This window comes from Anomaloglossus baeobatrachus, chromosome 2, assembly GCF_048569485.1.
Source record: "Anomaloglossus baeobatrachus isolate aAnoBae1 chromosome 2, aAnoBae1.hap1, whole genome shotgun sequence".
Lineage (NCBI taxonomy): Eukaryota > Metazoa > Chordata > Amphibia > Anura > Aromobatidae > Anomaloglossus > Anomaloglossus baeobatrachus.
In genome coordinates, this window is record NC_134354.1 from 540,117,117 (window position 1) to 540,135,911 (window position 18,795).

General features: G+C 44.5%; 1 protein-coding gene across 1 annotated transcript in view; it reads right to left on the minus strand.

The window, feature by feature from the left end:
* The window catches only part of TFDP1 (transcription factor Dp-1), a 147,941-nt gene that overhangs the window by 60,045 nt on the left and 69,101 nt on the right, over positions 1 to 18,795 (minus strand). Inside the window, exon 4 of the mRNA XM_075336637.1 lies at positions 11,410 to 11,507. Coding sequence (XP_075192752.1) covers positions 11,410 to 11,507 — 98 coding nt within the window. The remainder of the gene's footprint in view (positions 1 to 11,409; positions 11,508 to 18,795) is intronic.

The following is an 18,795-nucleotide window of genomic DNA, read 5'->3' on the forward strand; positions in this document are numbered from 1 at the left end:
TCACACGGCAGGCGGCCAATAGAAGCAGAGGGGCAGAGATGAGCGGGACGTAAACATCCCGCCCACCTCCTTCCTTCCGCATAACCGGTGGAGGCAGGTAAGGAGATGTTCCTTGCTCCTGCGGCTTCACACACAGCGATGTGTGCTGCCGCAGGAACGAGGAACAACATCATATCTCCTATTGGTGCAACATTATGAAAGTGACCGACGCTACACAGATCACCGATTTTCGACGCTTTTGCGATCATTTATCGGCGCATCTATGCTTTACACGATGCGACGTCGTTAATGGCGCCGGATGTGCGTCACTTTTGATTTGACCCCGACGATATCGCAGTAGCAATGTTGCAGTGTGCAAAGTACCCCTAAGAGCAGTGTTAGTATAAAATAGAATAGATTTCAATTAGCCCTGAAAAGGACTGTTGGCTTAATATTGCACCAGCAAGTACTGTGTCGCTATTCCACACTGTTTCTTCTCCAGTAGATCCTCTCACTACACTATTTCCAGGTACAGTGCGGGAAGCATGGAGTCACTGGGTCTCATATAAACTTGATGACGCTATGCGGCCGGCCAATCACAGTAATGCCAGTAGCCAACATGTCTACGACATTACCATGATTGGTAGGCAATCACGCATGTTTTGTGGCAAAAAAAAAGCCGCAAAACATGAGGGGTGGGGACTCAAGCATGGCACCTGAGCACCAGAATATTTGATAAAATGTCTCGAGTATCCTAATGCTTGTTTGAGTACTGAGCACGTTCGCCTATCACTAGTCATTATTAATCAGGTAAGCATATTCACATTACTATAAATAATTGTATTACAGGCATGAGCCAGTCTTCAGCTAAATACTTCGCATGTAAAAAAAAAAACCCTTTCCATTGGTTAGCATGCTCGGATTTCGGATTTGAATTTCTTAGTCCTTAAGTGTTCTACTCTCCTTTTTCTGAACATGTACCTATGTGTAAATACGCATTTTGTTAGTTTGTGAAAATTATCTTCATATATTAAAGCACAAGACCTGTCTGTTACATTGTGATATATATATGTATATATATGTATATATATATATATATATATATATATATGTATATATATATATATATATATATATATAGTGGCACCCCTAGGGGTATTAGCCACAGCAAAACCATCATTAGTTACTCAACACAAGCAGTAGAGCAGACACCGCACTACCACCTCTGGCCAGAAGGGGGAGCTCAAGAGACTCCCCTAGATATATTCTGATCTGCGGTAAAATTGACAGTTTAGTTTTTCAGTTGGAGCCGGGACGCTCAAAGGAGCAGTCACAGAGAAATTGCTCTGAGGTACTTAGGAGAGACTGACAATTTCCAGGCCCAAGCCATTGGTCTGAGGAAGAGGAGACAGAGAAGAGGAACATTTTAGGAACCGGGTAGCCATTAATCTCTACCCCTGAAAAGGCGCAAATACGGACACCGGATCCGTGGCTGCATTAGTTTCACACAATACAGCAACCAGGAGAAGTGAAGGCGATTCAAGCTTCACCAGGGTCAGACACAGCAACATCCAGTGAGTTCAGCAGTACTCCCAGAGGGGGTAAGCAGGGGAAAAGGACTCGAGTTGCCTGTTGAATTAGGACCCAGGAGGGACAGTTTGGGCCGGCAGCCAGTACACAAACAGCAGCAGGGCCACACACAGACAGCGCAAAGAAGGAGGCCAAGGACCTGGCAGGGCAGAGTAACTTAGTCCTCCTTATACAGACTCCGGTGACGGGACTTGTTGTTATGCAGTTTTTTGTTGAAGTAAACCGGTTAAACGTCGCCTGTGCCTCAGTCTCTCATTTGGGCAGTAGCCACCTATCCGGGATTGGGACCATCGAAGCTGAAAAAACCTATTGCTGATCAAGTAAGTGTCTGCGCCCCTAAAGTCTCCTCACAATACCATTATCTATAACCACCATTGACTTTTACCTCACCTGCCTGGGACCCACAGCCCTACCCGGAAAGGGCTTTCCACCTCAGCTGCCCCACATCATCATCCCCGGCCAGCTACTGGCAGCGGTGGCCATAAATAGCCACATTTATTCCGGGTGGCGTCACGAAAAACTCTTATAAACTTTTATTTATCCCCTGTAAATACCCCCCATTGCACTGTGCATCGCCTGAGACCACAGCCCGGGTCGAGCCACCCGTGACATCCCCTCAAGAAATAGACCCCCGGTCCGGTGCTGGGTACCCCGGTCTCCAGGGCGACACAATATATACACACACACACAAACGCACCGTATCTTCAGAATGGCCCGTGCCTCACCACCAACAGCTAGCACCAGCACAGAGCAGCGCCCGTTGCCCCAGCACCTGCAGCCCCAGGACAGCGCCGCCGCCCACAGTGAATATCTGGGGCCCCCTCTGCACCGCCGTACTCCACACACACCACCCCTGCCTCGTGGGGCAGCTGCAGACTGCAATTCGCAGCGGGGGGCAGAAAGCTTGGGCCACCCTGCACTGCGGATTCCAATCCCCAGCTGCCTAGTTGTACCTGGCTTGGCACATAAATTGGGGAAAGCCCACATCGTTTTTTTTTTGTCTTTTTTTTTAATTATTTTATGAAATTCATGAAATAATTAAAAAAAAGGGCTTACCTATATTTCGCCCTTTTTTCTTTTTATTGACAAAAAAATCAAGACGTGGGCTTTGCCCAATTTTTGTGTCCAGCCAGGTACAACCAGGCAGCTGGGGACTGGAATCCGCAGAGCAGAGTGGTCCAAGCTTCCTGGCCCCCCCCCCCTCCCCGCTGTGTATTGCAGTCCAAAGCCGCCCCAGAAAATGGTGCTTTCATTGGAGCGCCATCTTCTGAAGCTTTATCCAACTCTTCCAGTGGACCTGGTGCCAGGTGGCACGCTGGGTAATAAGGGGTTAATACCAGATTTGTTTTACCAGCTAGTATTAAGCCTGAGATTCTTAATGTCAGGCCAAGTTTGACCCGGCCATTAAGAATCTCCAATAAAGGGTTAATAAAAAAGACACCACACAGAGAAAAAATACTTTATTAAAAATAAATACACAGACACACTTAGGGACATCATCTTTATTACTCCCTCTCACCCCTCCTCGATCATGGGCTTCTGTCACCGATCTAGCTCTGCTATATCAGAAAGCACGGGGGGAGGAAGAACACTTCTGCTCCCCATGCTGTCTAATCATTCAATTAGTGAGCAGAGACTGCGGGTTGGTAAGCGGTGACATCACCGCTGCCACCATTGGCATAGTAACCTAGTAGTAACCTATGAGCTCAGTGTAGATGCTAGACTGTATGGGCTGCTTCCAGGGATGACGTCCCTTTGTCATGTGATAGTATTTCGAACACGCCCCTATCACATGACAATGGGACGTCATCCCTGGAAGCAGCCCATACAGTCTAGCATCTACACTGAGCTCAGTGTGACCGCTGGAGAGGTTTGCGCGCTCAAGAGATTATGGCCGGGTACTTGCTGATAACAGTCACAGTCCCGTCCATAATCACTTGCCTGCGCACACGTCACCAGCGGTCACACTGCTCAGTCCTGTGAGACTGGCACTGGGCATGCGCGGGGATGGCTGGAGCAGTGGGCGGTGCATCAGATATGGAAAGGAGCGATGGGGGCGGCATACAGGACCAGGAGGCAGAATAACGGACGGCAGAGAGCCCGCCCCCGTGACGGATTTACAGAAGCTGCATACAAAAAGGTAGAACTTTATAAAGGCTTTATTTTGGTCTCACATGGGGCACAATAATAACAGGGACCTTCCTAGAATGCAGCCCAGGAGCTGCAGAGGGGGAATCTTTTAGCTTTTGGGCGAAATTTCTGATGACAGGTTCCCTTTAACTTGTCTTCAGAATTCCCAATAGGTGATTCGTTTGGACTCCAATCAGGAGACATACTTGGCCACTGAATCACTTTCACCCTGCTCTTAAGAAATGAAATAGCCTTAGATTTCTGTTTTGGATCATTATCATATTAGAAAAGTGCACGTCTACCAAGGGCACAGAGTGATAATCGCATATTCTATTTTAATATAGAGCAGTATATCTGTGCATTCATGAAGTCTGTGAGATGGTTGCAGTTCCATCTTTGTATCATTTTTGCTACAGTATTCTGACCGATAAGTACGGTAAATGTTTGCTGATGATCTTGTAGGCGGCATCTTTCTTGTGACATTTCTCTTCCATGTGGTGCCATTGTTGACAGCATGACCTGGACAAGAGATTCTGTTAACAAATGCCCTTTTATAGTCAACTGTCTGATGGACACCTGTTTACTGAATAATCTTACTTGCTGTTGAATTCTTGTTAGATTTTGAGTCTAAAAAGTTTAGCTTTGCTCTTAAGACTTTCAATTTTGGAACATGGTCTTGAATAAATTTGTTTAACAAAATTACATTTTTGGGTGTGCAAAAACAAGAATTCTTGTTTGCCACCAAAGGCTCACATTTATAGAAAATGTTGTTTCAGAAAAGAAACAAGGGTTTTCTGACAAATCTGTTGGGGGTGTACTCATTAATGTTGAAAACTATAAAAATTCTCCCTGTAAATAACAATAGTTCTATACATATATATTTCCATGGGAACCTTCACTATGTATACAATGAACGCAAAATTTATGTCTTTTCAGGATCCTGTACTTTTATTTTATTTCATACTCCTGTGTATTATTGTTGTACATGTATGTATTCCATTTTCTGTTATTCAGGTATGTTATCCCATGGTCTGATAATACAAAGACCAAAACGACATGAAAGCCCGGTTTACATTATACAAAGGGAGCACCACGTTCTTTGTACCACTTGATTTGGGGGTAGCACCCATAAACATATGTTCAGGTAGAATGGTAAGTATTATAACTAGGGACATTGATTCAAAACCCTGGAAGGCCTCAGTATAGTGACATTGACTGGTCCAGAATAAGCATCAATCTACTGCGTTTACAAGTGCACACCCATTATAGCGATTCATGTATTAATGGACACTGGGCAATCCAGGAATAACTACATCATAATCCATTTTCCTAATCAGCATCACTAGAGATGACTGTGAGCACCAGTGTCAAAATCATCTCTGCCGTGAAGTTAGTGCGTCTCACACCACTTTGACAAAGGCTCATTTTCACCAGTGGTGTACACCATCCAGTGACAAAGGGCATGATTCATTAAAGGGAACCAATTACCAGGATTTTTGTAAATAACCTAAAGCCAGTGTAATACTGGCACTATCAGGCTGATTCTCTACATACAGCTTGGAGGTATAAGTTTTGAAATCCAAGAAAGTAAAGTTTATAAAAATCACCAGCTTCTTAAGTGACAGCAGCTGAGGATCAGATAATAGCTGGGGGGGAGGAAGGGTATTCATAGTTATCCCCTCCCCCTGTTAGAATTTGCATAAGTATTATACAATCAATTTACTTTTTCCCTTGCAGGACCTGTGTGAGGGCATACCCATGTGACCAGAAGGGGCGAGGGCCCAGCCAATAAAGCTGATACTAGGAAGCAACATTTTTCTGTTGGCTGAGGCCCCACCCGTTCTGGTCACATGGGTATGACCTCACACAGGTCCTGCTAGTGAAAAAGTCATTTGATTATATAATACTTATGTAAATTCTAAAAGGGGAGGGGATAACTATGAATACCCCCCCCCCCTCTACCTTTAGGATATATAGAAAAATCCTAGTGATTGGTTCCCTTTAAGGTATTTGACCTAATATTGATGTAATACACCTTGAAAAGCTGCAAACCTTTTGCATGTGAAGTGGGCAAAAATATTAGAACTTTTGGCAATGGAGGCAGTACTAGGCAAGTAATAGAGCTGGATTGACAGAGGCTTCAGATCTTCAGCCTTATTTGTATCACAATTCAAATGCTGATATCTCAGTAACAGAGGCACGGTCTCGTCCTGTAAAGGTATTCCTGAACTTGTCTTTGGAAATCCTGCTGCCAGATTCCTTGTAACTAGGGCTGATCGAATCCGCCAAAATCCGGAACCGGCGGATTCCTGCCGGATTGAACAAAAAATCCGGATCCGCTCCGGATTCCGGTGCCCATACAAATCTATAGAAATTTTTTTTTCCAGCGTCTCCAGGAGATAAAATAATAGTTGCTTTATTGAAAATATAAAATCTTCTTACCATAGAGTAAAACGACATATAGAGGCTTATAGAGGGGAGCACTTTCCTACGCGTTTCACCCCAAAGGGGCTTAATCATGGAAATTAATCATGATTAAGCCCCTTTGGGGTGAAACGCGTAGGAAATTGCTCCCCTCTATAAGCCTCTATATGTCGTTTTACTCTATGGTAAGAAGATTTTATATTTTCAATAAAGCAACTATTATTTTATCTCCTGGAGATGCTGGAAACAATTTTTTTCTATATTGTTCTTGCACTCTACACCCGGGTCAGGGTGTTTCCGTGCGTCGGAGGTGTGATCAGGAGTGAAGAGGGGTGAGCTGAATACCTCCCTTTGTGTGCATACAAATCTATGGGGACCAGAATCCGGAGATTAAAAACGTTTGTGGAGGGGACAGGGGGCTAGAAGCATGCAGTGTACTCACCCGAGGCTATGTCATGGCAGCAAACTCCTTCTGGGTCATGCTTTTCCCTTCTGGAGCCGACAATTCAATATTCATATTCACCCTGCAGCTGCGGCGTAATCCACACGAGGTCTCACGCCGCTTCAGTGTGCCGTCATGACACCGAGTCTCGGTAAGTATGAAACGCTGTTTTATTTCTGTTTTTCTTTATTTTTCAATTATTTTCCCCACTGCCAGATCCGGATCTTGCACCCAGAATTCAGGATCCAGAACCCGGAAATCTTTGAAACCGCGCGGATCCGGACTTTTACAGTTCAAATCCGTTCAGCCCTACTTGTAACACCCTAAGAAAAAATTGCTTTATTTGAAAATCCATTAATTCATGTATTATTTACACAATTAGTAGTATGTTAGGTAGAAGCAACCACGTACTAATGAGCAAATACATACTTCAGAATGTCATATCTAAGATATAAAGCTGAGTGTGTGTGTGTGTGTGTGTGTGTGTGTGTGTGTGTGTGTGTGTGTGTGTGCGTGTGTGTGTGTGTGTGTGTCCGCTAAAGGAATCCGCACCGTCGCATTTACAATCACGAAATTTTGCACAGACACTCCATGTGACTCAGGGAACTCATAGACTATGTTTGGCCAGGAAAATTTAACCCCGTGCTTTCCAGTTACTCTACAAAAATCCTGCAGCCATTAAACTGAATGGAGGTGGGAGATATAGACTATAAATAGCAACTGTCAGTGGTTGCTATAGGAGCAAAATAAACTGTTAGTATAAGATAGGATAGACAGAGAGAGAGAGAGACAGAAAAAGACACGACAGACATGGAGAGACAGACTGGGAAAGAGACAGCCGGAGAACGAGACAGCCGGAGAAAGAGACAACCCTGGAAAGAGACAGCCCTGGAAAGAGACAGCCCTGGAAAGAGACAGCCCTGGAAAGAGACAGCCGGGCAAAGAGACAGCCGGTCAAAGAGACAGCCGGGCAAAGAGACAGCCGCCCAAAGAGACAGCCGGGCAAAGAGACAGCCGGGCAAAGAGACAGACCTGGAAAGAGACAGACCTGGAAAGAGACAGACCTGGAAAGAGATAGACCTGGAAAGGAAAGAGTCAGATCGGGAGAGAGACAGCCCTGGAAAGAGACAGCCCTGGAAAGAGACAGCCGGGGCAAAGAGACAGCCCTGGAAAGAGACAGCCGGGGCAAAGAGACAGCCGGGCAAAGAGACAGACCTGGAAAGAGACAGACCTGGAAAGAGACAGACCTGGAAAGAGACAGACGGGGAAAGAGACACACGGGGAAAGAGACAGACGGAGAAAGAGACAGACGGGGAAAGAGACAGACCGGTCAAAGAGACAGACCGAGCAAAGAGACAGACCGAGCAAAGAGACAGACCGAGCAAAGAGACAGACCGGGCAAAGAGACAGATCGGGAAAAGAGACAGATCGGGCAAAGAGACAGAAGGGGCAAAGAGACAGACCGGGAAAGGGACAGACCGGGCAAAGGGACAGACCGGGCAAAGGGACAGACCGGGCAAAGGGACAGACCGGGCAAAGAGACAGACCGGGCAAAGAGACAGACCGGGCAAAGAGACAGACCGGGCAAAGAGACAGACCGGGCAAAGAGACAGACGGGCAAAGAGACAGACGGGCAAAGAGACAGACGGGCAAAGAGACAGCCCTGAAAAGAGGCAGCCGGGCAAAGAGATAGCCGGGCAAAGAGACAAATGCCCAAAGAGACAGATGGGCAAAGAGACAGACCGGGCAAAGAGACAGACCGGGCAAAGAGACAGACCGGGCAAAGAGACAGATGGGCAAAGAGACAGGCGGGCAAAGAGACAGACGGGCAAAGAGACAGCCCTGAAAAGAGGCAGCCGGGCAAAGAGATAGCCGGGCAAAGAGACAAATGCCCAAAGAGACAGATGGGCAAAGAGACAGACCTGGAAAGAGACAGACGGGCAAACAGACGGGCAAAGAGACAGACGGGCAAAGAGACAGACCGAGAAAGAGACAGAGCGGGAAAGAGACAGCATATCAGGCCGTAGCTGAAGTGAGCCGCAAGATCAGCGGTGTCGTCACTCATGTAATTTGCGATGACAGGTGGAGGATTCCAGCTGTCACCAGACATCACCTGAGTGACATCAGCGCTAATCCTGTGGCTCACTTCAGTAGAGGCCTGACAGGTGGAAGACTTCTGCGGGTTTTTTTAGGCTGCTCTTTGTAGTCACTACAAAGATAAAAATGCTGCATCTTTGCGGTCAAAAAAGGTGCAGTGTGCACACATAGCCTAAATGCTGCTCCAGTCTCTGACAGTCACATCTTAATGAAGGGCTCGTTAGAGATCGATGGGCTGAATTCATTAACCCTAGCGATCACCACACTAGTCTTCATAAATAGCCCCCTGAATCTTTAGTGAGAAAGGAGCTACGCAAGTGCCATAACACCTCTCATAGTTCTTTAACACAGGTAATTTTAATTTTAGTGCAAAGAAGGTCTGAAGTGCGGTCTATTGGCGCAATGATTTAGGATGTAGTATTCCTGCATTGGCTAGTGTCCACCAATCAATATGAAGGGAGCGAACCTGTGATTCCAGTAGGCTTGGTCCATGTCAGTGCATTCAGTCCCCAAACAGGCTATGTAGGTTATTTTAACCTAGGTTCCTGGCATCATGATCATAGCACTTCATAGTTGTGTTTCGATTTTAATACATTGATCTGCTGTCCAATTTTTATTCATATACACAAACCAATATACATATAATAAATACTGCACCTATTGATATTAAAGCTTTAATGGTTATTTTAAAGCAAACCAATCACCAGGATTTTCCTATATAACCTAAAGGCAGTGCTATACTGGCGCTATCAGGCTGATTTTTTACATACCGTTCGTTGTCAGCTAGGATGTAATGTTTTAGAAACACAAGCAAGTAAAGTTTGGAAAATGAGCAGCATTTTGAGTGGCAGCAGCTGCCGATCAGCTAATATCTGGGGTGGGTTTTCATAGTGATTTCCGCTCCCCTGCATGTTGTTCCTCCACCTGTTATTTATGCTATTTTATAGAAGCGTTTTACTAAGTGGCTAGAAGGACCTTCCTGATGTCGTACCCATGTGACCAGAAGGGGGGGGGGTCTCAGCCAACATAGCTGATACCAGGAAGCAACATTAATTTTCTGTTGGCTGAGGCCCGCCCCTTCTGGTCACATGGGTATGACATCAGCAAAGGTCCTTTTAGTCAGTTAATAAAACAATTCTATAATAGAATTAGCATAAATAACAGATAGGGGAGGAACAACAGGCAGGGGGTCGGGAATCACTATGAATACCCACGCCAGCTATCAGCTGATCGGCAGTTGCTGCCAATCAAAAAGCTGCTCATTTTACAAAATTTACTTGCTTGTGTTTCTAAAACATCACATCGACAACTAAAGGTATGTATAGAATCAGCATGATAGTGCCAGTATAGCACTGGCTTTAGGTTATATAGGAAGATCCTGGTAATTGGTGTTCTTTAAGATGTGCGTCATCTAGAAAATGTAATATAGCTTATAATCTTAGCTCAGCACAAGCACACACAGAAGCGGATGAAATAATGTTACCACTTCAACCATGGACTCTGGCACTGTATGCACAGAACATATGCAAATGTAAAGAATGTAAAGAGCGTCAGACCACAAAGGATGCAGTCACGTAACATGGATGTGAAGTAACAAGACAAAGTCATAACTTCCATACAGTTCACATAATACCTTTCAACCATTGACTGAACCACAATGGAATCAATTCCATCGCTTAAATGCAAGAGGTGTTATATACATTGCATGGTAAAAATCAGAATAACAGCACAGTTACATACAAGACATGCTTTATGATGCCTATGATTGATTGACAATTTACAAAGTAATCAAGAACAAGGTTAATATAGACGACAAGATAATATCATTGAGATATTTTCAGCCAGTTATCCTTTGTCCCCTTCCTAAACTGGATAAATGCACTACTTACCATGACCCTATTAGTTGCTGAGAGAGGATTTTTTTTTTATCATCGGCTTTAAGTCCAGGTGACCTAGCTCAATGTTAGCCGCACAAAACCAGGTTAGCAGAGCACCGAGATCCAAAGAGTAAACAGAGTGCATGTTTTATATTAATAGGCAGCTGAGAGACATCTTAGGGTACTTTCACACTTGTGTTGTTTTTTTTTTTGGCGCAATCCGCTGTCTTGGGAAACAGCGGAATCCGTTAACGGATTCCGTTGTTTCCCATAGACTTGCATTGATGACGGATTGTACCAAAAGTACCTGCGTTGCTTCCGTTGGCCGATGCTCCGTTGCTTCCGCAGAGCGGAAGCAACGCAGAATGTAACGTTAAATGCTGGCATCAAAATGACGCCAACCAACGGATTTCGTTGGTTCCGTTAAAATTTATAATGGTTCCCTATGATAGCGGATTCCGTTGCTAAGTGCTTAACAACGGAATCCGCTGCTGGATTCCGCTAATCTCTACTGAGCATGCTCAGAATGAAAAAAAAATAAAAAAAGAAATAAAACAGAGCCGACGGATTCCGTTAGACGGACGCCTAACGGACGCCAAACGGATGCAACGGTCCGTTATTTCACAGGAATCAGCTAACGGTTTCCTGTGAAATAACGGACCCGTTGCATTCGTTGACACCACAAAAATAACGGATGCGTCAAAACGACGCAGCAATGGACCCAGTGGATTCAACCCAACGCAAGTGTGAAACTAGCCTTACAAGACACATTTACCACACATGTATGATAGAATACGATAAGCAACAAATATGCCATGCTCATCACCATTTCTTCAGTATAAAAAATTCACAGAAAGAAAATGTGCTTACCAGTTGTTGAGAAATATTAACATTGGATTGTCCAAATGTTTTGGGCAATAGCTGTTTTCCGACAGAAGATGGATGAACAGCCAACAACGACACGACACCTACAAATTAACCAAAAATAAAGACTGCAGATGACCGGATAGCAACCTGTTTCAGGAGGAAATTGTTTAGAATTTTTCACAATGAGTAGAGTTCTAAAAGGGATTGTAAAGACCTATAATATCCTTGTGATAGGTCATCAATATCAGATCTGTAAAGAAGCAACAAGTCCCACCGGAACAGCACAGATCTGTGCAATGTAGTGGTGGTGCTGGGGAAGAGCAGATCAGCTCATATTTGCTAAAAGCAGCGTTTCTATAGCAGAATATGGCCACTACACAGTGGTTTACATCCGAATGGGGCTGCAAACAACTCATTGGTGTGGGAGCCAGATGTTGGACAAACACTGACCTAGCCGAAGGAACAGTCAGCAATATTTAATCAGTGTACAAGCCCTTTAAAGTTCTGTGCTCAGTACAGTTTGTGCAATACATACAGGCATAATCAGTCAGTACAGTAACTGGTTACAGCAGATTTGGACATCAGCACTGCTGGTCAGAGGTAAGATCACTGGGACAGCGCTAATACAGATGGAGACCAACCCAGGGGACTAAGAATTTCCTGTTTTATCACTCTAAAAGGCAACCGGACAGTGGATGCATGCCCGATCCACAGGCAGCATGTATCAGATGCTGGTTCTATGCTTCCAGGGAGGTTTGCTTGACTCAAACACTACTAGTTTGAGAAATGCATAGTTTATAAGTCACCGGGTGCACAGCGGTACAGGAGACTAGTCAGATAGGCAGCTTCCCGGTGGCTTCTCCCCACCCACTCCCCTGGACTGACAGGTCTCTCCCTGTGTGTGTATAAAGTGAGCCCTGTCACTTAAGGGCAGTGTGCGGGAAGAAGTCGCCAGGACCTGCCTTTCTGACTAGTCTCCCACGAGCCGCGGTAACATCTGGCTATTAAAGTATGGTTTTCTTTGAAATACCATAGAGTTTCAGAGTCAAACATATCTGTCTGACATTATACCAGTGTCGGATAAGTGCTGCCCTACTCACAGGCTGCATGGATCAGCTGTCAGGTTCCCTTTTATATCAAATTTGTTCTGGACCAATGCTTGTGAAAAGTGCCACATTCCTAACTTAAGTGACTATTCTGTGCACAGGATGTAGTGCTGGCTAAAGAAATCATTATTACATATATAAAGTGCATTAGTATAGCTACACATATGCAAAATAGCTAATTAATTTATTTCCTTGGTATAAGCAGTCAATTCTTCATCACATAGGATTGACGGTTTGACGGACTGCAGCCAGCACATGCAGGTGACAGCAGACAGCTCCACTGTGTGGATACATTCATCTATGTTGTTATCCGTCCCACTAAGCTCGGTGCTTTAACAGTGAATATGTCAAGTCAGTTTTGGTGATACAGTAAGGTATGCCAGAAACAGGGCTTGCTCAGCTTTTTCAGTACATGTGATTTTTATTGTTGCGCTCACTCATTTTTTCGTTTGTGAAGCCATCGTCCACCATAGCTCGAAGTACTCTGCTCAATATATATCACATGCCTTCTAGTCCTCCATATGCTCATGAATTGCTAAGCCTGCTTTCACACTACGTTTTTTTAACATGCGTCATGAACTTTTTTTAAACGCAAAAACGGATCCAGTGCAAATGCGTTTTCATTTCAATGCATTTGCAATGGACTCACGTCAACATGCGTTCAAATGCGTTTGCGTGCGTTATAGTGAGGATCCAGCGACTTGCAGTTAACTTTTTTCAAAAACGCTACTTGTAGCGTTTTTGAGCTGCATGCAAATACTGTTTTTCACTGGATCCTGACTATACTGCATGCAAACGCATGTGAACGCTGGCAGGCTGATAGAGAGGATCCTGCTTGCTCTACTGAGCATGCCCAGAAACCAGCCTGGCATGATCAGTCTCTCTCTCCCTCTCTCTCTCTCTCCCCCGCCTAAGAGCGGCAGACACTGGTAATCAAGGTAAATATCGGGTAACCAAGCAAAGCGCTTCGCTTAGTTACCCGATGTTTACCTTGGTTACGTATGCAGGGAGCAGGCAGCCCGGCTCCTAGCAGCTGCGGACGCTCGTAACCAAGGTAAATAATGGGTATCCAAGCAAAGCACTTCGCTTAGTTACCCGATGTTTACCTTGGTTACCAGCATCCGCAGCTCTCAGATGCCGGCTCCCAGTCTATCACGTTCAGTTCCCCTCACTCACGATCACATGACTTCAATGCCCACCCATAAACGTCAAGTGACAGGATCCTGCAAAATAACACATGCGTTTTTCTTTGTAAAAACAGGATCCACCTTTACAGCAAAAAAACGTTCATGACGCATGTTAAAAAAACGCGTAGTGTGAAAGCAGCCTAAGATGCATGCCCATCTACACCCATACTTGGCCCAACCCACCTTGTTGTCCTTCTGTGTCTAGGTTTCAAAAATCTTGCGCATGCATAGTTACTAATTGTAGGGTGCATGGGCTGTATGATTTGGTGACCGGGTTGCTCACACTAGGTCCTGGCAGAGCACCTGTGTACTAAACTCCTAATTTGTAGGAGCACTTGAGAACAGAGCACTGTTACTACAAATTGGGACTGTAGTACGTAGGCGCTGTACATGTCATAGTGAGGGCACTGTGGTAGAAAAATCACAGCAGATGCTCCGCACTATCTGTAACCATGCTTGCACAAGACTTTTGAAAACTAGACACATTTACGAGAACTGCAAGGTTTTGTAAAAGGATCAAATACAGGCGTAGAGGAGCATGCATTTTAGCGATTTATTGGAAAATGGAGGACCACTAGGCATGTGGCATAAGCAGACTACTTACTGATGTGCTGTCCTCTAGGTTCACAAGCTTATAGCAGACAAAAGTGGGCGAGCGTAATATTAAAAATTACATGTACTAAAAAAATGCTCAGCAAGCTGTATTTCACACATACAGTGTGTCCACCCATATCCTGTCCACTACCATTAACATGAGAATGGCGGCAGCTATAGGCATAGAAGTGGTGTCTAGGTATAGTAAAGTAGCCATGCGCTATGCAATTAAACCACCTATAGCGCCACCTGGTGGAAAACAACGGAGGTAGCATTTTCATCGAGAAAAAAAAAGGGAATTACAAAGTTATAGGGCATCATCAATTCAATAAGAATTGACACCTTGCATACAGAAATGCTATGATTAGAACGTGTAAAACTCACAAGGCTGCGGACGTGAAGCGATACCTCGTGGAGACCTTCCTACAAGTCATTGGGTATGGTGGCTGCGTGGAGTGGCCTCCACACTCACCTGACCTAACCCCATTGGACTTCTTTCTGTGAGGTCACATCAAACAGCAGGTGTATGCGACCCCTCCACCAACATTGCAGGACCTACGACCACGAATCACAGATGCTTGTGCAAACGTGTCACCTACCATATTGCACAACGTGCAGCAAGACACAGTATGCTGTCCAGAGTCCAGATGTGCATTGCAGCTGACGGTGGCCACTTTGAGCATCAAAGTTAAATGAGCGTCATATGCGTGACCAGCATTCAATGTTTTGGGGGGTCATGGGTTTCATATCATAGCATTTCTGTATGCAAAGTGTCGATTCGTATTGAATTGATGATGCCCTACAATTTTTTAATTCACTTTTTTTCTCCATCTCGTTCCGTTTACAAGATAAAAATGCTAACTCCGTTGTTTTCCACCAGGTGGCACTATAGGTGGTTTCACTGCGTAGTGCATGGCTACTTTACTATACCTAGACATCACTTCTATACCTATAGCTGCCGCCGTCCTCAAGTTAATGGCGGTGGACAGGATATGGGTGGACACACTGTATATTACTTGCATCATCGAAAATTATGTGACCAGGTTCCCTTTACATATGTAGAGTTTCATCACCTGTAAAGTAGTTTGCAAAAAAAGAAAAGAAAAACCCAACCCATCTGCATAGCTTTACTATCCTGTCAACGGTTTTGGCTTTTTTTGTAGCTCCTATAGAACTTTACATCATGTATCAATGATTTGAGCGGCCCATGGTATTTACACAAGCCATAGTTAAATAGCCATAGTAATCTAGATACTGATTTTAGCTTCATAGGCCAGATATTAACTAAAATAATGCATACCTAAATCAGAGGAATCTGCTGTCAACAAATCATAATTAGAGTTGAGTGAGTACCTAAGTGTAAGTACTCGCTATGCTCATAACTAGTACTGTCTAATACCCGCATATATGTTCCGAATAGCGTGTGCAATGCAAGTCAATGGGGAAAACTTGAAAGTAACAAGTAACCCAAATGCTGCGCTATTTGCTACTCGCATGAAAAGTACAGCATTCGGGTTACTCATTACAATGCGAGTATTCCCCATTGACTTGCATTGTACACGCTATTCGGAATGAATCCGCTAGTATTAGACAGTACTCGTTACGAGTATAGCGAGTACGAACAGTTAGGTACTCACTCAACTCTAATCATAATGCATAGCTGGGTCCATTGCACAACTGATACCACTGGACAGATAAAACGACATTTTTGAAAACAAATGTTTTAATGTGAAATAGTAGAAAACATTACTAAATTAATTTGGTCATCTAAACAGAAAATGAATTGTTATTCATACTTTTTACACAACCGTACTTCCTTAAAGACATTCTCTGAAAACAGGAAAAAAATACCGTAAACAAAAAGGAAAATGTTAAAAAAAATAATTGCTAGATAACTTTGATTAGCAAACCCTAAGTGTTTTGTCTAATGAGGCAATTGCTATAAGTGATTGGCTGCTGCCTTGTTGGGGTAGGTGCACAGGTTGTGGGTTCTCTCCGTGCTGTTTTTTCATACACCCTGAAGGATTCCCTAGTACCAGCAAAGTGGGTGAGATTTCTGAAGTCTCATTTTTTTCTTGCAGAAAAAAAGTGTGATTGCACGATTGTTTTTGGGATATTTAATTCACCGTGTTCACTATATGGTAAAACTGATGTGTCGGAGTGATGCCTCTGGTCGGTACGAGGTCGTAGACACCAAACTTGAATAGGTTTACTTTTATCGAAGGGGTTAAAAAAATTCAGCAGTTTGCCCAAAAAAGTGGCGTACGTTTGCACTATTTTCCACGACCCGTAATGTTCTCATTTTTCGGGATCTATGGCTCAGTGATAGCTTATGTTTTGCATCTCGAGCTGACATTTTTGCTCAGATGCTACATTTTAATCGGCTGTTATTGAATTTTGCGCAAAATTTGCAGCGACCAAAAAACTTAATTTTGGCGCTTGGAATTTTTTTGCCGCTACACCATTAATCGATCAGATTAATTGATTTTATTTTTTGATAGATCAGACATTTCTGAACACGGCGATACCAAATGTGTGTATATTTTTTATTTTTTTAACCCTTTAATTTTCAATGGGGTGAAAGGGGGATGATTTGAACTTTTAGGGTTTTTATTTTTTTTTTAAAAACTTTTTTTTTTTTACATTTTATTTTACTAGTCCCCCTAAGGGACTATAAGGATCAGCTGTCTGATCGCTTTTTCTTTTCTCCCAATCAGAGCAGCACCGCTCAGATCGAGAGAAATGCTCATCTCTTGTAACCTGCAGTACACGGCTGTTTGTTACAGGACCTGAGTCATGTGAGCTACAGGAGTCATCACATGACCCTGTGGTACCATGATAACCATCGGCTCCATGTGATCACGTCACATGACTTCCTGTGGCAGGCATGGAGTAAGGTTTTACTGCGACTGCGATTTAAATGGCGCAATTACATTTTGACAGATCCATTTAAGGGGTTAACAGGCACGGGCAGATAGCGGATCTATTCGTGCATGCCAGGCACACATGCAGCTGTACAAATCAGCTGAAATGTGTGCGGACCACCGCAAGCTGCCTGCAGCAGCGGGCGGGGATTAACACTATGACCGCTAGGACGTAATATTACTGCCCACAGTCTTTAAGGGGTTAAAGGATACCTGTCACCAGGATTACCCTCATATAAAGTTCGGCCAGCACCTGTAAAGCTCTCTGTTACAAAGTTGTAGATATGTCCTTAATCCACATTGCAAGACGAAAAAAGAAGGGAATTTTGTTTACTTACCGTAAATTCCTTCTCCTGTATCTCTTGATTTGATTTAAGAATGAAACTTTTCACGATCTACAAATGAAAAACAAACTGAGGCTACATGCGCATGCTGCTTTTTCTTTGTCGCTCCATTGGGAGACCCAGACAATTGGGTGTATAGCTTCTGCCTCCGGAGGCCACACAAAGTATTACACTTTAAAAAGTGTAACCCCTCCCCTCTGCCTATACACCCTCCCGTGCATCACGGGCCCATCAGTTTTGGTGCCAAAGCAGGAAGGAGGAAACTTATAAATTGGTCTAAGGTAAATTCAATCCGAAGGATGTTCGGAGAACTGAAACCATGAACCAAAAGAACAATTCAACATGAACAACATGTGTACACAAAAGAACAACAGCCCGAAGGGAACAGGGGCGGGTGCTGGGTCTCCCAATAGGAGCTAGAAGAAAAGGAATTTACGGTAAGTAAACAAAATTCCCTTCTTCTTTGTCGCTCCATTGGGAGACCCAGACAATTGGGACGTCCAAAAGCAGTCCCTGGGTGGGTAAAGAATACCTCGATAAAAAGAGCCGAAAAACGGCCCCCTCTTACAGGTGTGCAACCGCCGCCTGAAGGACTCGCCTACCTAGGCTGGCATCTGCCGAAGCATAGGCATGCACCTGATAGTGTTTCGTGAAAGTGTGCAGACTCGACCAGGTAGCCGCCTGACACACCTGCTGAGCCGTAGCCTGGTGCCGCAATGCCCAGGACGCACCCACGGCTCTGGTAGAATGGGCTTTCAGCCCTGAAGGAATCGGAAGCCCAGACGAACGGTAGGCTTCAAGAATCGGTTCCTTGATCCACCGAGCCAAGGTTGACTTGGAAGCCTGCGACCCCTTACGCTGGCCAGCGACAAGGACAAAGAGCGCATCAGAACGGCGCAGGGGCGCCGTGCGAGAAATGTAGAGCCTGAGTGCTCTCACGAGATCTAACAAGTGCAAATCCTTTTCACATTGGTGAACTGGATGAGGGCAAAAAGAAGGTAAGGAGATATCCTGATTGAGATGAAAAGGGGATACCACCTTAGGGAGAAATTCCGGGACCGGACGCAGAACCACCTTATCCTGGTGAAACACCAGGAAAGGGGCTTTGCATGACAGTGCTGCTAGCTCAGACACTCTCCGAAGTGATGTGACTGCCACTAGGAAGGCCACCTTCTGCGAAAGGCGTGATAGAGAGACATCCCGCATCGGCTCGAAAGGTGGTTTCTGAAGAGCC